This window comes from Nyctereutes procyonoides, unplaced genomic scaffold (assembly GCF_905146905.1).
Source record: "Nyctereutes procyonoides isolate TBG_1078 unplaced genomic scaffold, NYPRO_anot_genome, whole genome shotgun sequence".
Lineage (NCBI taxonomy): Eukaryota > Metazoa > Chordata > Mammalia > Carnivora > Canidae > Nyctereutes > Nyctereutes procyonoides.
The window spans coordinates 48,919,789-48,941,970 of NW_026575044.1; the positions used below are offsets into that span (position 1 = coordinate 48,919,789).

General features: G+C 35.7%; 1 protein-coding gene across 2 annotated transcripts in view; it reads left to right on the top strand.

The window, feature by feature from the left end:
* Window positions 1–21,913, top strand: part of VAPA (VAMP associated protein A) — a 50,816-nt gene extending 28,903 nt beyond the window's left edge. The window contains exons 5-7 of one of the 2 annotated variants that reach the window (XM_055323609.1): window positions 11,435–11,569; window positions 15,865–16,038; window positions 19,209–21,913. In XM_055323609.1, the coding sequence (XP_055179584.1) occupies window positions 11,435–11,569; window positions 15,865–16,038; window positions 19,209–19,367 (468 nt within the window). In that variant the 3' untranslated portion in view covers window positions 19,368–21,913. The remainder of the gene's footprint in view (window positions 1–11,434; window positions 11,570–15,864; window positions 16,039–19,208) is intronic. The other variant, XM_055323610.1, reaches the window with a different exon arrangement.
* Window positions 21,914–22,182: the final 269 nt, after the last annotated feature.

The window sequence follows — 22,182 nt, forward strand, 5'->3', positions numbered from 1 at the left end:
TGCTCCCAGCTATGGTTTTCTTTTTTAAAATTCCCCTGGCTATTCGGGGTCTTTTCTGATTCCACACAAATCTTAAAATAATTTGTTGTAACTCTCTGAAGAAAGTCCATGGTATTTTGTTAGGGATTGCATTAAACGTGTAAATTTCCCTGGGTAACATTGACATTTTCACAGTATTAATTCTGCCAATCCATGAGCATGGAATATTTTTCCATCTCTTTGTGTCTTCCTCAATTTCTTTCAGAAGTGTTCTATAGTTTTTAGGGTATAGATCCTTTACGTCTTTGGTTAGGTTTATTCCTAGGTATCTTATGCTTTTGGGTGCCATTGTAAATGGGATTGACTCCTTAATTTCTCTTTCTTCAGTCTCATTGTTAGTGTATAGAAATGTCATTGATTTCTGGGCATTGATTTTGTATCCTGCCACGCTACCAAATTGCTGTATGAGTTCTAGCAATCTTGGGGTGGAGTCTTTTGGGTTTTCTATGTAGAGTATCATGTCATCGGCGAAGAGGGAGAGTTTGACTTCTTCTTTGCCAATTTGAATGCCTTTAATATCTTTTTGTTGTCTGATTGCTGAGGCTAGGACTTCCAATGCTATGTTGAATAGCAGTGGTGAGAGTGGACATCCCTGTCTTGTTCCTGATCTGAGGGGAAAGGCTCCCAGTGCTTCCCCATTGAGAATGATATTTGCTGTGGGCTTTTTGTAGATGGCCTTTAAGATGTTGAGGAAAGTTCCCTCTATCCCTACACTCTGAAGAGTTTTGATCAGGAATGGATGCTGTATTTTGTCAAATGCTTTCTCTGCATCTAATGAGAGGATCATATGGTTCTTGGTTTTTCTCTTGCTGATAGGATGAATCACATTGATTGTTTTACGAGTGTTGAACCAGCCTTGTGTCCCGGGGATAAATCCTACTTGGTCATGGTGAATAATTTTCTTAATGTGTTGTCGGATCCTATTGGCTAGTATCTTGTTGAGAATCTTTGCATCCATGTTCATCAGGGATATTGGTCTGTAATTCTCCTTTTTGGTGGGGTCTTTGTCTGGTTTTGGAATTAAGGTGATGTTGGCCTCATGGAATGAATTTGGAAGTACTCCATCCTCTTTCTATCTTTCCAAACAGCTTTAGTAGAATAGGTATGGTTTCTTCTTTAAACGTTTGATAGAATTCCCCTGGGAAGCCATCTGGCCCTGGACTCTTGTGTCTTGGGAGGTTTTTGATGACTTCTTCAATTTCCTCCCTGGTTATTGGCCTGTTCAGGTTTTCTATTTCTTCCTGTTCCAGTTTTGGTAGTTTGTGGCTTTCCAGGAATGCGTCCATTTCTTCTAGATTGCCTAATTTATTGGCATAGAGCTGTTCATAATATGTTTTTAAAATCGTTTGTATTTCCTTGGTGTTGGTAGTGATCTCTCCTTTCTCATTCATGATTTTATTAATTTGAGTCTTCTCTCTCTTCTTTTTAATAAGGTTGGCTAACGGTTTATCTATCTTATTAATTCTTTCAAAGAACCAACTCCTGGTTCTATTGATCTGTTCCACAGTTCTTCTGGTCTCAATTTCGTTGAGTTCTGCTCGAATTTTAATTAACTCTCTTCTTCTGGGCGTCGGGTCCGTTTGCTGTTTTTTTCTCTAGCTCCTTTATGTGTAAGGTTAGCTTTTGTATTTGAGTTCTTTCCAGTTTTTGAATGGATGCTTATATTGCGATGTATTTCCCCCTCAGGACTGCTTTTGCTGCATCCCAAAGATTTTGAACGGTTGTATCTTCATTCTCATTAGTTTCCATGAATCTTTTTAATTCTTCCTTAATTTCCTGGTTGACCCTTTTATCTTTTAGCAGGATGGTCCTTAACCTCCACGTGTTTGATGTCCTTCCAAACTTCTTGTTGTGATTTAGTTCTAATTTCAAGGCGTTATGGTCTGAGAATATGCAGGGGACGATCCCAATCTTTTGGTATCGGTTCAGACCCGATTTGTGACCCAGTATGTGGTCTATTCTGGAGAAAGTTCCATGTGCACTTGAGAAGAATGTGTATTCAGTTGAGTTTGGATGTAAAGTTCTGTAGATATCTGTGAAATCCTATCTGGTCCAGTGTATCATTTAAAGCTCTCGTTTCTTTGGAGATGTTGTGCTTAGAAGACCTATCGAGGGTAGAAAGAGCTAGATTGAAGTCACCAAGTATAAGTGTATTATTATCTAAGTATTTCTTCACTTTGATTAATAATTGGTTTAAGTCTTTGGCAGCTCCCATATTCGGGGCATATATACTGAGGATTGTTAAGTCCTCTTGTTGGATAGATCCTTTAAGTATGATATAGTGTCCCTCTTCATCTCTCACTACAGTCTTCGGGGTAAATTTTAGTTTATCTGATATAAGGATGGCTACCCCTGCTTTCTTTTGAGAACCATTTGAATGGTAAATGGTTCTCCAACCTTTTATTTTCAGGTTGTAGGTGTCCTTCTGTCTAAAATGAGTCTCTTGTAGACAGCAAATAGATGGGTCCTGCTTTTTTTATCCAGTCTGAAACCCTGCGCCTTTTGATGGGGTCATTGAGCCCGTTCACGTTCAGAGTTACTATTGACAGATATGAGTTTAGTGTCATCATGATATCTATTTAGTCCTTGTTTTTGTGGATTGTTCCACTGGACTTCTTCTTAAAGGGGAATTTTAAGAGTCCCCCTTAAAATTTCTTGCAGAGCTGGTTTGGAGGTCACATATTCTTTCAGTTCCTGCCTGTCTTGGAAGCTCTTTATCTCTCCTTCCATTTTGAATGAGAGCCTTGCTGGATAAAGTATTCTTGGTTGCATGTTCTTCTCATTTAGGACCCTGAATATATCCTGCCAGCCCTTTCTGGCCTGCCAGGTCTCTGTGGAGAGGTCTGCTGTTACCCTAATATTCCTCCCCATGAAAGTCAGGGACTTCTTGTCTCTTGCTACTTTAAGGATCTTCTCTTTATCTTTGGAATTTGCAAGCTTCACTATTAGATGTCGAGGTGTTGAACGGTTTTTATTGATTGTAGGGGGGGATCTCTCTATTTCCTGGATCTGAATGCCTGTTTCCCTTCCCAGATTGGGAAAGTTTTCAGCTAGGAAAATCTGGACATTTTCTTGCTTAAGAGTTTTATGTCATCTTTTACAATTCTTAAATAAACATATTTAGAGCTGACTGTCTTTCATCTGGACTAATATTTTACTCTATACAGCAATTTGAGATTATAGTCTGAAAAGGGCTGTAACCCAAGTATTTGATACTGTTGATTAAGAGTAAAAAATGGATCCAGAAGTTGATGGAAACAATATAGCTATGGTAGTTGGCTTAGGCATTTTAAGCACCCCATAGAGGAGAGCAGCCAAGTATACATAGTAATCCAAGAAAGCGGTTTTTGGGTCTGCTAAAGGCCTTGAATAAATACTGAATGGAGTTTCTGGAGTCCCATATCATGGAGCATGAGCAGAAATAGTTTGGCCCTGGAACTTTTCAGAGCAGGTATTATTAGTAACCCAAATTCTGTTCAGTGTAATTCCAAAGTACTCCAGAGCCTGTCTGATTCTGAGCCTAGGTGAACTAGCTAAAGAATATATTTCTGCTAATTGAACTATAGGGGCTTGTGGTGCAGTTACTACCTAATTAAATGGTAAGGAGTAACTGTTAAGGATAATGATTTTTAAAACATTTTATTTGGAAGAACTTCCCACATACTGTTTTAAGGCAAATCCCAGATGTAATATAATTTTATCTGGAACTGTTTTGTTATATACCACTCAAAGAGAAGAACTTTGAAAAAAGGAAAAAAGAATTTAATGACAATACTGTCATTAAGCTTTTATTTTAGTTTATTTTTTAATTTACATTCAACTAACATAGAGTGTATTATCAGTTTCAGAGGTAGAGTTCAGTGATTCATCAGTTGTATAACACTCATGCTCATTACATCAAGCACCCTCCTTAATGCCCATTACCCACTCTCCTCCACTCCTCTCCAGCGACCCTTAGTTTGTCTCCTATGATTAAGAGTCTCTCTTGGGGGATCCCTGGGTGGCGCAGTGGTTTAGCGCCTGCCTTTGGCCCAGGGTGCGATCCTGGAGACCCGGGATCGAATCCCACGTCGGGCTCCCGGTGCATGGAGCCTGCTTCTCCCTCTGCCTATGTCTCTGCCTCTCTCTCTCTCTGTGACTATCATAAATAAATAAATAAAAATTAAAAAAAAAAGAAATATTAAAAAAATAAAAATAAAAAAAAAAGAGTCTCTCTTGGTTTGTCTACCTCTCTGATTTTGTCTTATTTTCCTCTCCCTTCTATATTCCTCTGTTTTGTTTCTTAAATTCCACATAGGAGTGAAATCATATAAAAATTGTTTTTTTTCTGATTGACTTATTTCGCTTAGCATAATACCCTCTATCTAGTTCCATCCATGTCATTGCAAATGGAAAGATTTCACTTATTTGGATGGTTGAGTAATATTCCATTGTGTGTGTGTGTATGAATATATATATACATATATATATATATATGTATATATATATATGTATATATATATGCCACATCTTTATTCATTATATCAATAGATATCTGGACTCTTGCAACGTTTGGCTTTGTGGACATTGCTGCTATAAACGTTGGAGTGCAGGTGCCCCTTTGGATCACTACATTTGTATCTTTGGGGTAAATATGTAGCAGTGCAATTGCTGGATCATAGGGTAGTTCTATTTTTAACATTTTGAGGAACCTCCATACTGTTTTCCAGAGTGGCTGCACCAGCTTGCATTGCCACCAGCAGTGTAAGAGGGTTCCCTTTTCTCCACATTCTCGCCAACAAGCTTTTAAAAGCTTGTTGTAATATTGTTAGTACCAAACTATTCAGGCAGATTGGAATTTGTCTCACAAATGCCATTTAAAATTTTTTTTCAATTTGATTGAACTGAGATCAGAATAAAGTCCACATATACTGCTTGTAGTATTATATGTTTCCTGAATCTTTTCATCCATAGATTCTCTCTGGTTTTTCCCCCTCCCAATTAATTATTAAAGAGACTAACTTTGTCCTATAGACTTTTCCCTATAGACTGGATTTTGCTGATTACATCCTTGTGGTGTCATAAAACTTTTCTTGTTCTGGTATATCCTAAAGTTGGGTCTAGAGGTTTGGTAAGTTTTTGATTTATTTTCACTTGTGAGGGAGAGACAAGACTGCTTTGTGGGTGGTGATATATTCTCTCAATATATAATATCAGGTTGTTTTTTTTTTTTTGTGAAGTTAGTGACCTTTGGTATGCAATGTGTGAGTGAGTGGTTCTCAACTAGGGTATTTTTGCTCCTAAGGGTACATTTGTCAATGTCTGGAGGCATTTTTGGTTGTGACAGCTTTGAGGGAGGGATCCTGAAGGCATCTAGTTGGTAGAGACCAGGAATGCTGCTCAGCCCTGGCAGTGCACAAGACAACCCTCACAATAAAGAATTATCTGGCCCAAAACATCCATAAGGCCAAAATTGAGAAAGTATAATTTAGATTCATTAATTATTTTAGGATTGCATAATGTTATCTTGTCATTTTACTTCATTTTATTAGTTTTAATATTTGCTTAGAAATTGGACTCATCTAACATCTGGTTATTTATTCAGTGGTAGGATTTATAAAGGCAGGATAAATGCCTTTCTCTTTAGTTACAGTTTTCAAAAAATGACTTGGTCACAAACATCCCTGGGATATGACTAGTCAACCAATCTCCCTCCCTTTCTTTCTACCCTCATTCACATTGTTATATACTCAAAACGTATTTGAGTTTCAACCCCGTTCAGTTATTACCAGTTTTGGTGTTCATAGTGACGAATAGGCTCCTCAGGTTGGTTCCTGAATCTTTTTACTGTGGTAGTCTTTGGGAATTTTCTTGGTATCTAATATGGTAAGATATTTCCAGGCCAGACCTGGAATCATTCAGTTCTTCAAGAACCTCTGGAGTTTTTCAGTAGGAGATGGTATTTGAGGACCATAGCCTGAGCGCTGGTGTAAAACAGTGATTTTTAGTTTTGTCACAATTTCTCTGGGATCATTCTTTTTGCCAAAATTAGAATGGATACCTGATTGTCATTTGAAGACACTTCTTCAAATGATAAAATTTTAGTGGTAAAATCATGTCAGCAGCACATAGGATGATGTGTATCCTTTTATTTCTTACGATAGTGATTATATTTTATAGTTGGGTTTATGTTCTTGAAGATGTTGGATAACTTAAAGTGTGTAAAATCCAGCGCTGACCCTGTGAAGAATGGACAGGTACCCATTGAACCATCTGAAGTGCTGTTGCAATATAGTGGCTTAGATGACTCGCTAGCCATGTCATTATGATTCTTTGATGGATATTTTTGAAGTATTTGGAATTCACATTTCAAGTTGTGCACATATAATAAAACTTTTAATACTTTAACATCAGTATTTCAAATTCATGTAATTCAAATGTTCAAAAAAATTATACCTATACTATTTACAGCCTAGGGGTGCCTTTAGTTGCTTAATATGTATGTTTTAAAAAGATGAGCTGAAACACAGTTGTGTTTTTATAAGGCAGTATTTCCCAAAGTATATTGGGTTGGAAGGGTTCTGTAGTCAAATAAATTTGAAAAAATGCTACAAGTATACTGTGTGTCCCGTAAATGCATTGCAAATACGCATATTAAAGGCCCTGAATAAAGGAAATATATTTCAACTCAGAATTTCTTCTGTATTTAATGTAGTATAATTAAATTCTCGTGGAATATCTGGTGTTCTGTAAAATATGCTTTGGGAAACACTGGTTATTACTGCTTAAATGCATTCTTGTGCCATTAATCTGCAGATGGCTACAATAAATCTTCATCATTGAGAAATATACTTAAATTGAGTACAGCCTGGCACACACCCAGTTCTGTCAGAGTTGATATGTGACTTTTTCTGTCATCTGTTTAATGTTGCTTCTCATCTTTTGTGGAAAATAGGAAGTCTCAAAGTATCCAAATCTGAAGTGTTTATTAGGGTACAAAATATAAAGTTTTTGTTTATTTACTATAATAACTATCCTTAACAAAGATAAAACCTTTTATATATGTAAATACATACGTATTTGTAAATATACATAAATAAAAATACATAAAAACATATAGTACATATTTATAGTACTTTTATTAATATGGTAATAATACCCTATTGGTAATTGTATTTTGCCATTTCCAGTTCAGTACGGTCTACAGATGAAGTTGATAAAACTGTTTATAAACCTTAGTATCTTTGACATTTTGGTTTCTTTCTAGGATCCATAGATAAAGTTCCAAAATTACTTAACATCCTTTTTCTGTATATTTTCAGCTTAGTGTGAAGGTTGCCTGTTAGGAAATTAAAATTTTATGGAATGGTGTTATGCTTAGATAGTTTGTTCGTTTACTACAAATAAACTGATAAAATTCTATAGGGAGCTGAATTCTGACATACAGATTTAAAAAAAAAATTTTTATTGGAGTTCAATTTGCCAACATATAACACCCAGTGCTCATCCCATCAAGTGCCCACCTCAGTGCCCCGTCACACAGTCACCCCCACCCTCCGCCCGCCTCCCCTTCCACCACCCCTTGTTCGTTTCCCAGAGTTAGGAGTCTCTCATGTTCTGTCTCCCTTTCTGATATTTCCACTCATTTTTTTCTCCTTTCCCCTTTATTCCCCTTTCACTATTTTTTATATTCTCCAAATGAATGAGACCATCTAATGTTCGTCCTTCTCCGATTGATTTTTTTCACTCAGCATAGTACCCTCCAGTTCCATCCACATTGAAGCAAATGGTGGGTATTTGTCGTTTCTAATGGCTGAGGAATATTCCATTGTATACATAAACCACATCTTCTTTATCCATTCATCTTTCGATGGACACCGAGGCTCCTTCCACAGTTTGGCTATTGTGGACATGGCTGCTAGAAACATCGGGGTGCGGGTGTCCTGGTGTTTCACTGCATCTCTATCTTTGGGGTAAATCCTCAGCAGTGCAGTTGCTGGGTCGTAGGGCAGATCTATTTTTAACTCTTTGAGGAACCTCCACACAGTTTTCCAGAGTGGCTGCACCAGTTCACATTGCCACCAACAGTGCAAGAGGGTTCCCCTTTCTTCACATCCTCTCCAACATTTGTGGTTTCCTGCCTTGTTAATTTTCCCCATTCTCACTGGTGTGAGGTGGTATCTCATTGTGGTTTTGTATTTCCCTGATGGCAAGTGATGCGGAGCATTTTCTCATGTGCGTGATGGCCATGTCTATGTCTTCCTCTGTGAGATTTCTCTTCATGTCTTTTGCCCATTTCATGATTGGATTGTTTGTTTCTTTGGTGTTGAGTTTAATAAGTTCTTTACAGATCTTGGATACTAGCCCTTTATCTGATATGTCATTTGCAAATATCCTCTCCCATTCTGTAGGTTGTCTTTTAGTTTTGTTGACTGTTTCTTTTGCTGTGCAAAAGCTTCTTATTTTGAAGAAGCTTCTTATTTTGAAGTCCCAATAGTTCATTTTTGCTTTTTATAAATTTATTTTTTATTGGTGTTCAATTTGCCAACATATAGATAGTATAACACCCAGTGCTCATCCTGTCAAGTGCCCACCTCAGTGCCCGTCACCCAGTCACCCCCACCCCTATAGTAGCAATGTCCACAATAGCCAAACTATGGAAGGAGCCTCGGTGTCCGTCATTTTTGCTTTTGTTTCTCTTGCCTTCACGGATGTATCTTGCAAGAAGTTAATGTGGCCAAGTTCAAAAAGGGTGTTGCCTGTGTTCTCCTCTAGGATTTTGATGGAATCGTGTCTCACATTTAGATCTTTCATCCATTTTGAGTTTATCTTTGTGTATGGTGTAAGAGAATGGTTCAGTTTCATTCTTCTGCATGTGGATGTCCAATTTTCCCAGCACCATTTATTGAAGAGACTGTCCTTTTTCCAGGGGATAGTCTTTCCTCCTTTGTCGAATATTAGTTGACCATAAAGTTGAGGGTCCACTTCTGGATTCTCTATTCTGTCTGTTCCATTGATCTATGGGTCTGCTTTTGTGCCAGTACCACACTGTCTTGATGACCACAGCTTTGTAGTACAACCTGAAATCTGGCATTGTGATGCCCCCAGCTATGGTTTTCTTTTTTAATATTCCCCTGGCTATTGGGGGTCTTTTCTGATTCCATACAAATCTCAAGATGATTTGTTCCAACTCTCTGAAGAAAGTCCATGGTATTTTGATAGGGATTGCATTAAATGTGTAAATTGCCCTAGGTAGCATTGACATTTTCACAATATTAATTCTTTCAATCCATGAACATGGAATATTTTCCCTGCATGGAGCCTGCTTTTCCCTCTGCCTGTGTCTCTATGCCACCCCCCCCCATGAATAAATAAATAAAATCTTAAAAAAAAAAGAGTCGATCACTAGAATTTCTGATCTTTAGTAGTCAACTTAGAAGAATTTGGTTAGTATTCAAAGCAGAAGACAGGTTTCAGAGTTCTCGATGCTTTCTTCTTGAAGTTGGTGTAGATAAGGAGGTCTTAAACTTTATGGTGTTGATTCAGTATATCTTATTTAAGTAAACCACCCCATCCTGTTCTCTCACTCTTGCTCCCCAGGTTCTCCTCACCCATCTTGCCCCAAAAAGAAGTAGATAGGTGTTTAATTTAATTACATTAACTAAGTGTATCATACTTTTTGAGGATCTGGATCTTTTTAGGTATGCTGTTAGTTTTTAGGCATTTATATGTTCTTAAGAACAGTGGAAAAGAATATGTTATTATTTTGTTGATGTCTTTAGGTTTTTCAGGACCTTGATACTGAATATATAAACAAATGATTGAAATTTTGTTGTTGTCTTCTAGGGTAAAAAAAAAAGGTACCAGCTTTAGAAGTAGAGTGGTTGAGTTCTTGTTTTTAAAATTTTTATAATCTAAAGAAATGATTTTTTTTTGGCAAAACAATTTACTTTGAACGATTGTTAGAGTGGGCAGTTTTTGGGGAAATAATTATTTGATTTGCATCTTAGATGGAGTGACCTAGGATTCCAGAAACCCTTTTATTTTACAAATGAAGGTACTATTAATAATTATTTCAGGAAACAAGCATTAACTAATACTGTTCTTAAGCATACTAAAATTTGTGGTCACCCTATATTTCAGTAAATTAATGGCTCATGGAGTCTTGAATTGTGCTCATCATTAGTAAAACAAGTGCCATTCAGCATGTTCCCTGGGTTGTTGATAGGTGGAGGCAGATGATACTAAAGTGTTGACTACGTTATATTTTGTAGGGTTGGGTTCTTGGAATTATTAGCTCTTTCTAGTTATTATCAACTGTATTATATCTATTTAGTGGTAGTGTTCTTTTTTTTTTTTCAGGATTGAATGTGGTTTTAATGAGCTTGTTATTTTATGATGTTTTATCACCTGTTCTTTGTGTTCAGTTAAAAAAAATTTCAGTTTATTTTGAGGCTGCCAGTTCTACTTGAAATTTTCTACATTTCTTTAATGTATCGCATTTCATTTATGCCCTCCATTTAACATGTTAATGACATATTTTCTAGGAAAAAAATATCAGTTTATCTTAATGAAGACTGATGGGTTGTCAAGAACAAGAAATTTCAGTGATCTTACGTATACAAAAACATTTTATGATTAAATATACATTGTTTTGTGTTGAGACAGAGAACTTAGGGACAGTGCATTATTTATTGAGATGGGGTTCTCACAGTTGTGTACAGTGAGTGACCCAAATATCACTAAGTATTGTTTCAGAGTGTGTTTCAACTTTTTGGTATCCTATTTTCACCTGTATTAAAGGAATTTGAGAAAATAGAGAACTATGGAGATAATGACATACTAGAATATTATATACATCTTTGTTTATTGGTTTTGGGAGAGGGGCATGTGTGTATGTGTGCATGCTTATGCGTGTGTTTGTTTTAGGGTGGGTGTTGTTGAGTACAAAAGAGGTTTATAAAATACTGTAGTTTTGGAACCTCGAGGAAAGAATTCATTTAACTTAAAAATTGTTCAGGTTGAATGTTTACAAAGGTAAGAAAATATGAAGTGCTTGTTTTTCAGATATTGACAAGCATTGATTAGCAACAAAATTTAAGAACTGCAAAATTAGAAGGTGTTCATTTTAGGACAACATGAGGCTAGCATGAATTTAATAAGATTTATACATTTAATTAGCGTAATTCAAAATGATCATAACTAATTTTGGGAAATAATATAAAAAGCTACAGAAACTTTTGTACTTTCCGCTTTAACATAGTTATTAGTGTTACCTCCTTTATATAATACACTTTTATTGAATAAAATGTTAATATTTTAGAGCCTAATGATTTCTATGTTAGTTGTTCCTAGTACCATGCAGGAGAAATCAGTTTGATGCGAATCTGAGAATATGTTTCCCATGCCACCTCAGGGTATAACTCCACCAGGGACTGCTCCGGCTGTCGCTTCAATGAGCAGCATCAACAACACAGTTCCAACACCTGGCAGTTTTAATACGAAGAATGACCCCAGGGGACTCAATGTGTTCAAACAGGAGAAGCAGAAGGTTTGTTTTAGGGAGCCAACAGCTATAGGAGTTTACTAGTGTTACTGGTTACCTTAATGTAGTTACTTAGCACATAGTATTATGAGTGTATTATGTGAAGTAGACAGAATTGAAATTTTCAGTAGAACCACATATCACTTAAAAATCATGCACGGAAACTATTCTCTATTCTAAAAAAACAAGTTGAACACTTAATAAAATCTCAGAAGTGAGCAGGACAAATATAAGTATGAACGTTGTTATGAAGTTGGAATAAATTTTTCTGTCATTGAGATTTTGGGAGCATTCTCTGAAAAAGGATTTAGGAGCTTATTTGAATAGACTAGCAGATACAGCAGTAAAGGTAGGAGCTGGCAAACATTGATCTCCAGGCAAGTATTTGTTAATATAATAAAAAAAGATGAAATTATTTTGTTTTATTATCAAATGCAAATAATGGTAACCATTGTTAGTTATTTACAGTGCCCCAAGGTTGGAGAATTTGTGGTTAAACTCTAAGGATCTTAGGTCATAGTTGAACTTTGTGTGTGTGTGTGTGTGTGTGTGTGAGTGAGAGAGAGAGAGAGAGAGAGAGATACATGTGTACATGTGTACTTAACATTCACTCAAGGTGACAGCATGTCAATAAGATAATGGTGACTTTTGGGTTGTTATTGTGATTGTTGTATGATTCCTTTTACCATTTTTTGCTTGTTAGAAACTTCAGGAACCCCATAGTTTGAACAGGTTGCTTATACTTTGATTTTGGCTTTGCAAAGAGTATGTATACTAAGGCTTAAAAAAATTTAATCCTTTATCTGAATGTCTAATACTTTTTTGATTTTGTGATTTTAATTATTTCTGGGAATCATGATTCTACAGAAATAGTAAATTGATTTTTTAGGATGATAATAAGTCTCCAGTAACCTTGTTTTTCAAATATTATCTCTTCCCAGGTCAAGGCCTTAATTATGCCTTTAAAAATTTTATGCCATAGCTCTTAGTTTTAATCTTAATTCCCTTTATAGACATTAAATAATTTTCTTGGAAGATTTTATTTCTAAATAATCTCTACATCCAGTGTGGGGCTTGATCTCACAACCCTAAGATCGAAGAGTTGTATTCTCCACTGAGTCTGCCAGATTTCCCTCCCCCTCCCATTTTATATTCATTTACATCCCTTACTCATAATAGTCACAGGAATGTAGCTTCATATATACATTGTTTAGCTCAAAATTTGTCCTTCTCAAGCCTTTATTTGCAGAAAAACTTGATTTGCCTTAATACTTTGCCTTGCCCCTTTTGTTCCCAATCCCTTGCTCTTTTTTTCTAATTATCCCTAATAGGGTTAATTTAGAATGTTGGAATTGAAATTCTGAAGGTTATTAAAAAGGAATACAGAAGTAAGTTCATCTCATGGATGGAAAGGGATTATTGCAGTTAGGGTAAATAATATAAAGTAGTGGAATATTTACAAGATGTGGCATATTTTCTTGACTTAATTGATATCATGGCCTTGACCTTCCCTTTTATTCTAGTTGCAGTATTATATATAATGTTAATATAATGTTACTATTTATCAGTTTCCTAAGAGTCACAGCATGTTGAATCCCTCTAGTTTGCTTGTTTCATGGTTCTCAGAACAACTAGTCTCCTCTTTCTGGACTAGTCTGAGGCAACTCTCAAGGAATGAGCTGTTTTCTTGGAGCTAAACATCACTAATGGAACTCCTGAATGGGAGTATATATTTAAAGTCAAAGCAGCCTTAGTGTTTTCAACAGGCTCTTCACATGGTTACTATATGAACCAGTCCTTCTGCTTAATTCCCCCTTTTTAATCTCCAGTTAAGTTAGGTTATTTATGCTTATACTTTAAATATACACAGATTAGATTGCATTCGCTAGGTATGTTGACTGGTTTGTAGGGGGCCTCAATAATACTTGGCAGAAGTATACTCCCAAGTAACTTGTTTCATGTCTTACTTGACTCACTGATGAAATGTGTTTTTAAGCCTCACTGTGTCTTTTGCATCTAGCCTTTACGTTTGTGCTCCACAAATTGTTTATGACATTTCTTTTCCTCTGATAAAATAACATTAAGAAAAATTTCAGTGAAAAATCTGATTTGCCAACCATAAGAAGATACTCGTTGACATGTTATTTAAAATTCCAAAGAGTGGGAAGCTACTCATCAAATGTCTTAAAAAGAGTGAGCTGTTTAAGTAATTGTACTTAGACACAGAGTATTTAATGAAATATTGTGTCACTTAAAATGATGAAAAGATTTACATATAAATAAAGATAAAAGTGTTACAGTGTATGCTGGTTTTATAAAATGTGTATAGGAGAAAATGCTGAAAGATAATACATAAATAATAGTTGGGTTGCATTGATGAGATTGGTAGTTTCCTCTCCCTCCCTCTCATAATTATAAATTTTCTGGAATTTCAAGAATTAATTTAAAAATAAAAACCCAGTTGTGAAGAGTTTGATGATTCCTCACTTTAATTTTTTTCTCTTCACTTGTTGGCTTCATGTATCTCTTCTTAATTTTTTAGTCAACTCTCTTGTATATTTTTTTCCCAATTCTTAATCAGAACCTGAAGATTCCTTAGTTGCCAGATTGTTGACTGTTGCTTTCATCTTTATAGAGGAAGGCAGTGAGCTGCCCTTTTTTTCTCAATTTGGACTTCTTCTGGGTTAGAATTGGAGCACACTTTAAAAATCATTTTGAAATGAATTTTAATTACTGTTAAGAGAAGGATTAAGAAATATTATTGGTGGAGAGCAATATATATCTGGAACAGATTTTTACTAAAAGAGATGGACTTGGTCGGGACAGGGAAGATAGGGTGAAGAAGAAGAAAGCTAGCAAGAGGGAAACTCTTTTTGTATTGTAAAAAGAGGATGAAATCGGAAGTTAGGTTTCTTAAAAACCCTTCACAGCTGAGAAGCTTCTGAAGAAAAATGGAAAAATCTTCATGTTAACAGTCAAATACATAGTGTACATTAGAACCTTACTATAACATTATTGGTTTTACATGAGTGTAGGCATATTAACATATGGTTTTACATGAGTTTAGGCATAGTGATCAAATCACATTCCTTTCATAAGAAATAATAGTTTGCCCCTTGAACTAATATAAACTTAATATAAATTTGGGACTTGGGATGGTGTGGTAGATGTGTAATCAATCTATAATTCAATCTTATTATTGAGTATTGTGGAATTTCATAAAGTTGATTTTGGAAATGTTTTTGTTAGAAGTTATATCTGAATAAGGCACTTTTTAAAAACATCTGACATTAGATTTCTAGCAAGTAAAATTTTAGTTAAAAAGATGACTTGTTGCACTAAACTGTAATGGTGTATGTGATAGTATAGATGACATTAGGATAAAGGATATTGAAGAACTTTAGACCACAGGCCCTGGGACACTTAGGCACTGCTCTAGATATTTGTCTATATTGGATGAGTGTTGGTAAGAATCACAGTTTTAGAGCTTATAGTTTTAAAAGTGTCTTAAGTACTACTATGATTCCATATTGAATTTCATTAATTAAAGTGTGCAGTGTCAGTAATAATTTGAAAGAATTAATTTATGTTTGAGTTTAAGAGCATGGGATTAACTCCCTTCTCTCCTCCTTTTTTTAAACCATGATATAGTTTGTGTTCATTATCTCCCCTTCTGTGTTTATATCCTTGTTATTTTTTCCCACTAATAGAAGTTAGGTTTTCTTTAAGTGTTTTTCTTAGGTGGTCTCCTTATTTCATTGGAATTATTATGATAATATTACACCTACCCCTCAGAATCTCATTTGAATTGCAGAATCAGAGTACCGAAAATGAGCTTCATATTTGGATTTTGGTTGGCGTCAGTCATTCAGCATACTTACATTGAATAACTACTCTTGGCCAGAGTGCTGGGTTTAGGGGTAAATACAAAAAGAAATGACTCTTGCTCTCCCAATCTTTGAAGTATTATAGGAAGGAACATCAAAAATACGTTATTATGATATATGATAAAGGTGCTGTGGTGGAGGTAAGTGTGAAGGGTTTTGGGAGTAGAGGAGGGAGTGGGCTGCTTATTTTGACTTCTGTTACTGCTGACCTTTATTCATTTACTTCTAAAATTGTTCATGAATGACTGTAACCTTTGGTATTTTAAAAAATTCTGATTAAATCACAACCTTAAAAATTTCCATTTAAGTGATTTTTTTTTTTTGGAAAAGGTATGGAGTTTCAATTTGTATTTGTTAAAAATCTGTAAGGAGTTTTTGGTCAGTTAAAAAAGTGTCACTATCTTTATAATACAGAATGATCTGGAACCTAGCAAAACTGTTCCACTGAATGCCTCTAAGCAAGATGGACCCATGCCAAAACCACATAGTGTTTCACTCAACGATACTGAAACAAGGAAACTCATGGAAGAATGTAAAAGACTTCAGGGAGAAATGATGAAACTATCAGAAGAAAACCGACATCTGAGAGTAAGTTGTTTTTGAAAATAAGTTAATTTAAATGAAAGCTTAGGATATGTGAATATTATTAGGCCACGTTATCCATCAGTTTTTAAATTTATCCTTGGTCAGTTCTTTCTCTTTTTCCCCAATTTGATTATGTCTTAGCCTTTGCTCCCCACTCTTGCCTCTTTTCATAGTTTTACCAAGGCTTCTCATTGCCTGCAAGTTCCTTTCCTAGTAGGTGCCCTAGTTATTTGTGATCTGGCCTGTGGTATTGCTGGCTTCCTCTCTTGTTTGTAACATTCTTCACATTTGATGCCCTGGTCATATGAATTGCTTGAAATGGTGCTGTCCCGTATATAGTAGGGATGTATGTGGCTGTTGAGCACTTGCAATGTGGTTAGTTTGAAGTGAGATGTGTTGTGAGTATAAGATACTCATTGATTTCTTAGACTTAGTACCAAAAAAAAAAAAAAAATCTTTTTTTTTGTATTGTTACGTACTGAAATAATATTTTGGTTATATTGGATTGAGTTTTATTATTAAAATTAATTTTATTATTTTCTTTTTACCGTTTTAATGTGCTGTCAGAAATTTAAAAGTACGTAGGTGGCTCACATTTGAAGCTTATATTTATATTGGACAGTGTTGGACTACAGTACCCTGAAGATGCCTCTCTATCAGTGATCTCTTTTTTGCTTTAGCTTGAATTCTTTCTTCTGATTGGATCACCCTGAAATCACATTCCTACCCTTATAAGCACATTCACGCATGCATGGTTCTCTCTTGGTACTTGGTTCTTGTCATCTTTTCAGTGTAACTTTTTCTAGGAATCTCTCCTCCCAGAAGCAAAGAAGTATGGTTTTGGAATGCTATCTCCTTTGTTTCCATGAAACCTTCCTCATCTTGCTGTACCTGTTTCTTAAAGGTTTTTCTCCCTCCAGTGGGCGCTAGCTCTTTGGGAGCAAGGACCTGTGTTCATTCATCTTTGCATTCATAGCACATGCATATAGTAGTCATTCATATATTCGAATGAATAAATGGATGAACGGGTGAATGAGAACTAATTTGAATATATGCAGAGTGTATTAATAATTTGCCTTTGACAAGTAGTACCTTATTTCAAGATGTGAATACCTTTAAATTGCCATTTTAGGCTTTGGAACGTTTTGTATCAAAGTAGATGATACAAGAATGTACATAAGTAAATAAGCTAAATTAAGTGACTTAATTTACATTTGATTCTTTCATCTGTTAATGTATACAGGAACTGTATATACTGTGAATCAGAGGCACAGTATCTTGGATTGATCTGTGCTGAAATAATTGTCTCTTTCTTTTTCACAGTACTCCTCAGGGGCCCCAGCGCCTCTTAGGATAGTGGAAAAATTAGTTTGATTTCACACCTATCCACACATCATAGATTTTTAAGGATGTTGTTGTTACTCTTAACTTTATCTGTCATGACTTCATGACATAGTTCTGTTCTTTGATGAAAGGTGTGCTCCTTAGCATGCTCCGTACCTTTTTTGTTCAAAAAGCCAGTTTGTCTCTTGGCAAAGAGGAGAGTAGAAGTGGAAATGGTAGGAATGACATAAGTAGGGCAGGGGTGGGAAGAGTGCACAGGGAGGGAGATGAGATTTGGATGCTGGTCTCTCCCCTTCATTGGCTGTTTGTAGGAGATGTTATTTGCAAAAGTGTTCTGCTGTTTAAAAGATAAAAGAACCTTGAAGATCACTGGCTTATAGAATCCGTTTCAGGCCCTTTAATAACATTTCATACATTAGGCCCATCGTAATATGTTCTTTTTATTCCTCTAGTCCTGTCGTTCTTAAGCCAGGCTGTGCATCTCAGTCTCCTAGTGAGCTTTTAAAAAATACCAGGTCCTCCCCAGACCTAGTAAATCAGAATCACTAGGAGGGTTTTTTAAAGTTCTTGATGGGATTGAGAATCTGTGTTCTCTTCATGCAGGACTAATGAACAAAGACTAAAAAACCCTACAAACCCTCAGAGAATGTAGTAATTGCAAATAAAACAGTATGACCTGAGGTGGACTTTTTCATTTGGTGTTCTGGAGCATGTTAGAGGAATCAAAGTGAGAAAATAAAAATGAGCTTGCACTAAGTAAGGAAGTAGCAGTCTGTCCTGTCACTCATCTGGTTGGGATGATGGACACAGATAAAGCCAGTTGCCTAGGTAACAGGTATCAGTATTTTTCCCAGGGTCACACAGTGGCTGGTAAAGTGTCTTAACAACTTCCTATTTTGAGTGATTACTGCTTTCTTACGGAGAAACCTTGTTCTCTAAAATCATACTGTCCAAAACTTTGCTATGTGGAATCATACCAGTAAGAACCAAGCAGCCCATCTTATCTAGAGGATCTGAGTCGCTTTGACACACAGAAGCAGCCATCCTTTCCAGTCTAGGGGCATGCCTCCAGTGGGGGGGGGGGGTAGGTGGGTTCTGTATATAACATTCCATAGCTGCTGTAGTTTGTCGTTTCCGAGGAAGCAGGATTTGGTGTTTCCTTTGCGGTCAAGACTCAGTGCTGACCCTTCTACACATAGACCTTCTGCTTTGAGCTTAATGAAACACTTGCTGTTTAAATTTTATCCTGAAATTCCCCCTTCCTGCAAATCCTATAAAATGCCTGTCTTTTCCTTTGGCCAGCTACTCCCAGTGCCTCTGCTGTGTGGGTGCCCTGGCTGCAGTGTGTCAAACCTGTCAGACCACAGCTTTGTTCGTGGTGGTCTTTGGTAACCAGTATAAAAATATTGCGGGCCACCATGGAAAAAGTGCATGCACTTTTATTAACATATTTTAGTTAAGTTTTTTTCCTGTTGTATAAATATAGTTATACCTGATTTTTCAGTTTTTTAGGAGTAAATTTTTCAGCTCTAGTTTTTAAAATCGACATTATTGAGGAGTCATTTATATTCCATTAAGATGCCCACTGTGAGTGTACGATTCAGTCATTTTTAGCAAATTTACAGAGTTATGCCACCATTACAAGACTCCAGTGTTAGGATGTTTCCATCACCCTAGAAGGTTGTCTTAATGCTGGTTAGCAGTTAATCCTTGATCCCATCTCAGCCACATGCACACTAATCTGCTTTCTGGCTGTAGATCTGTAGCTTGGCAGTTTTACTGTATGCGTATTTGTTTTTAAAACCTCTTTGTGCATATATTTTTTTCAGGATGAAGGCTTAAGGCTCAGAAAGGTAGCACATTCGGATAAACCTGGATCAACCTCAGCTGCATCCTTCAGAGATAATGTCGCCAGTCCTCTTCCTTCCCTTCTTGTCGTAATTGCAGCCATTTTCATCGGGTTCTTTCTAGGGAAGTTCATCTTGTAGAGTAAAGCATGCAGAGTGCTATTTTTTTTTTTTTTTCTCTTGACCAGAAAAAGATTTGTTTACCTACCATTTCATTGGTAGTATGGCCCACGGTGACTTTTTTTTTTTTTTTTTTTTTTTTTTGTGTACAGCGTCATATAGGCTTTGCCTTTAATGATCTCTTACGGTTAGAAAACACAATAAAACAAACTGTTCGGCTCCTGGACAAATTGTATATTACCAGATCATCACTAGCAGATGTCAGTTGCACATTCAGTCCTTTATGAAATTCATAAATAAAGAATTGTTCTTTCTTTGTGGTTTTAATAAGAGTTCAAGAATTGTTCAGAGTCTTGTAAATGTTATTTTAATAATCCCTTTAAATTTTATCTGTTGCTGTTACCTCTTGAAATATGATTTATTTAGATTGCTAATCCCACTCATTCAGGAAATGCCAAGAGGTATTCTGTGGGGAAATGGTGCCTCTTACAGTGTAAATTTTCTCCTTTACCTTTGCTAATATCATGGCAGAATTTTTCTTATCCCTTGTGAGGCAGTTGTTGACTGAGTTTTTCATCCTTACAATCCTGTCCCATGGTACCATGGTATTTAACATAAAAAATAAAACTGTTAACAGATCTTGCTCGATAGCTTGTTTGTGTGTCGTGTCATTAGGCGGGGATACACAAAGTCCATGGTAATTTGAAACTTATGATGCATAATTTTATCTTGCATTGAAACCCTTTCAGATGTTACAGTATTTGTAGTTAAAAGTCCTCATTCTATTAAGGAAAGGGATTGATAACATTTCAGGCTACTTTTGGTAATTTGGAAGATCACAGTTTGTCTTCAAGATTATATAAAGAAATCCCATGAGAATAAAGAGACTATAATTTTAGTCTGTTTATATGTATGCCTTGTACGCTCTGTTGCATTTGTTTTACCCATTCTTAACAGGTTCTTCTAGTAACTTCTCAAGGAAGACTAATTCTCCTTGGTTCTAGTCCAGTGCTTTTTAACCAGCCTAATAACTCCTCTATTTTAAAACATCTCATAATAATAGTTAAAAGTAGGTGTGTTTCCTGTCCAGTCTGACATTCAAAGTAAATTTCTATAATGGAAATTTGGAATTACTAAGCAAGCCTTGGGAATTTTCTTTTTGGAAAATGACTTTATCCTTTGCAAATCTCTACCTGTTAATGTGAAACACATTTTCAGTATAAATATGAATTTTAGGTCTGATCCTTTCTTACAGTTAATCTTGTGTCTTCATTTATTTTACTTGTACTAGCATAGAAAAGTTTGGAACCAGAGACAATTTATTCAGTTTTTCTAGTGAGTGCAGTCTAATAAAAGTGACTCTTGATTCCTGAAAATAGGTGTTAGTTTTGTAAAAGATGCACTTCTTTCTGAAAGGGAAACTAGTCCTTGAGACTTGATGTGGTGCAGTGAAGTATGTTAGGCCCAGGTCTCTGTATACATTATAATCGAGTGAAATATTCCCTAAAGTATTTTGGTTGCCTTTTCATTTTGAGTATGTTTTGATTTTGTCAGATCACATGTATTGTGTCATTGTGCTCTATGGTATCTTATAAAACCTCTTGCTTGTGTGCAAAAGTTATTAAAAACAAGTAATGCCTATCCATTACTAGCATGCTACTACAGGTAATGTTTCCACTGTTGTTCCAACGTTTTACAGTCATTGTAAAATTTCCCTCCCTTTCTGATAACTGGGAAAGCATGCTGAAAAAAATGTCTTGCATTTTGTCCCATAAATGAAGAATCAGTAATTCCTTGGCTTAAAGCTCTCTATATAATCAGCATTATTGGTGATAAGTATCAAGCTTGATCTTTCATAGCTACAGTTAAAAAAAAAAATTTTAGTTCTCAAAAATTTAGCAAAATCCCGTTTTATGGGAATGCTCCTTAGAACTCATTTAATTCAGCCCCTTTGTTTTATAGTTGAGGAATCTGAGGCCTTTCCAAGAACTAAGGGAACTTGTGTCTCACAGGTAGGTAGAGGCAGAGCTGGAACTAATATATCTGCTCTCCTGACTCTAGCTTTAGTGTCTTTTCTGAAAACTTTGTAGAAAAAAAATTTGACCTAATTTGAAATGACTGAAATTATGAGCATAAGATGCTATTTAATAAATGTATGTGAAATTTCATATCCTAAGATTGTATTGCAGGCTGCTGTTGAATAGTCTCATGTATGTTTGGTTTTAGTATTTAGGTTAGAAGTCTCTCTCCCCACCCCATATTGGTAATAAATATTATGAAATACAATGTATTTTTAGATAGGCATTTTATAAAATGCATTATGCAAATGTTGGTTTTGGGGTAGATTGTAGTCTGGGCAGTATCTGCAAAATAAAGTATACATGGGCTTTTTAACTAACTGCTTTACGTGTTGGGAGATGCTCTGATTGTATAGGAGACCTACTTTCTATTCTTTTAATTGCTGTATCAAATGTGATCAGATTATTTTACTACCAACGGTTACTTTGAAAGAGTCCAACTGTATTAATTGATAATATATAGATTAAATTGTTTGTCTTCATTCCTTACATGTTTAGAAATTTTTACTTTGTCTGCCTGCTTACTTGTGTATGTAAGCATGAGGGAAATACACTGTTGCTAATACTGAAATCACAAGTAACTAAGGCCTTAAGTTCACATGTGACGCTAAATGAAGTACCTTATTTCATTCTTTCTATAACTAATGTACCTTAACTTTGCCCATTCTTGTATTTACAAGAAACACATTTAAGAATTGTATTCTGAGTGTGTGGTTTGTTAACCTTTACAAAAAGAAAAAGAAGTGACACTTGGAAAA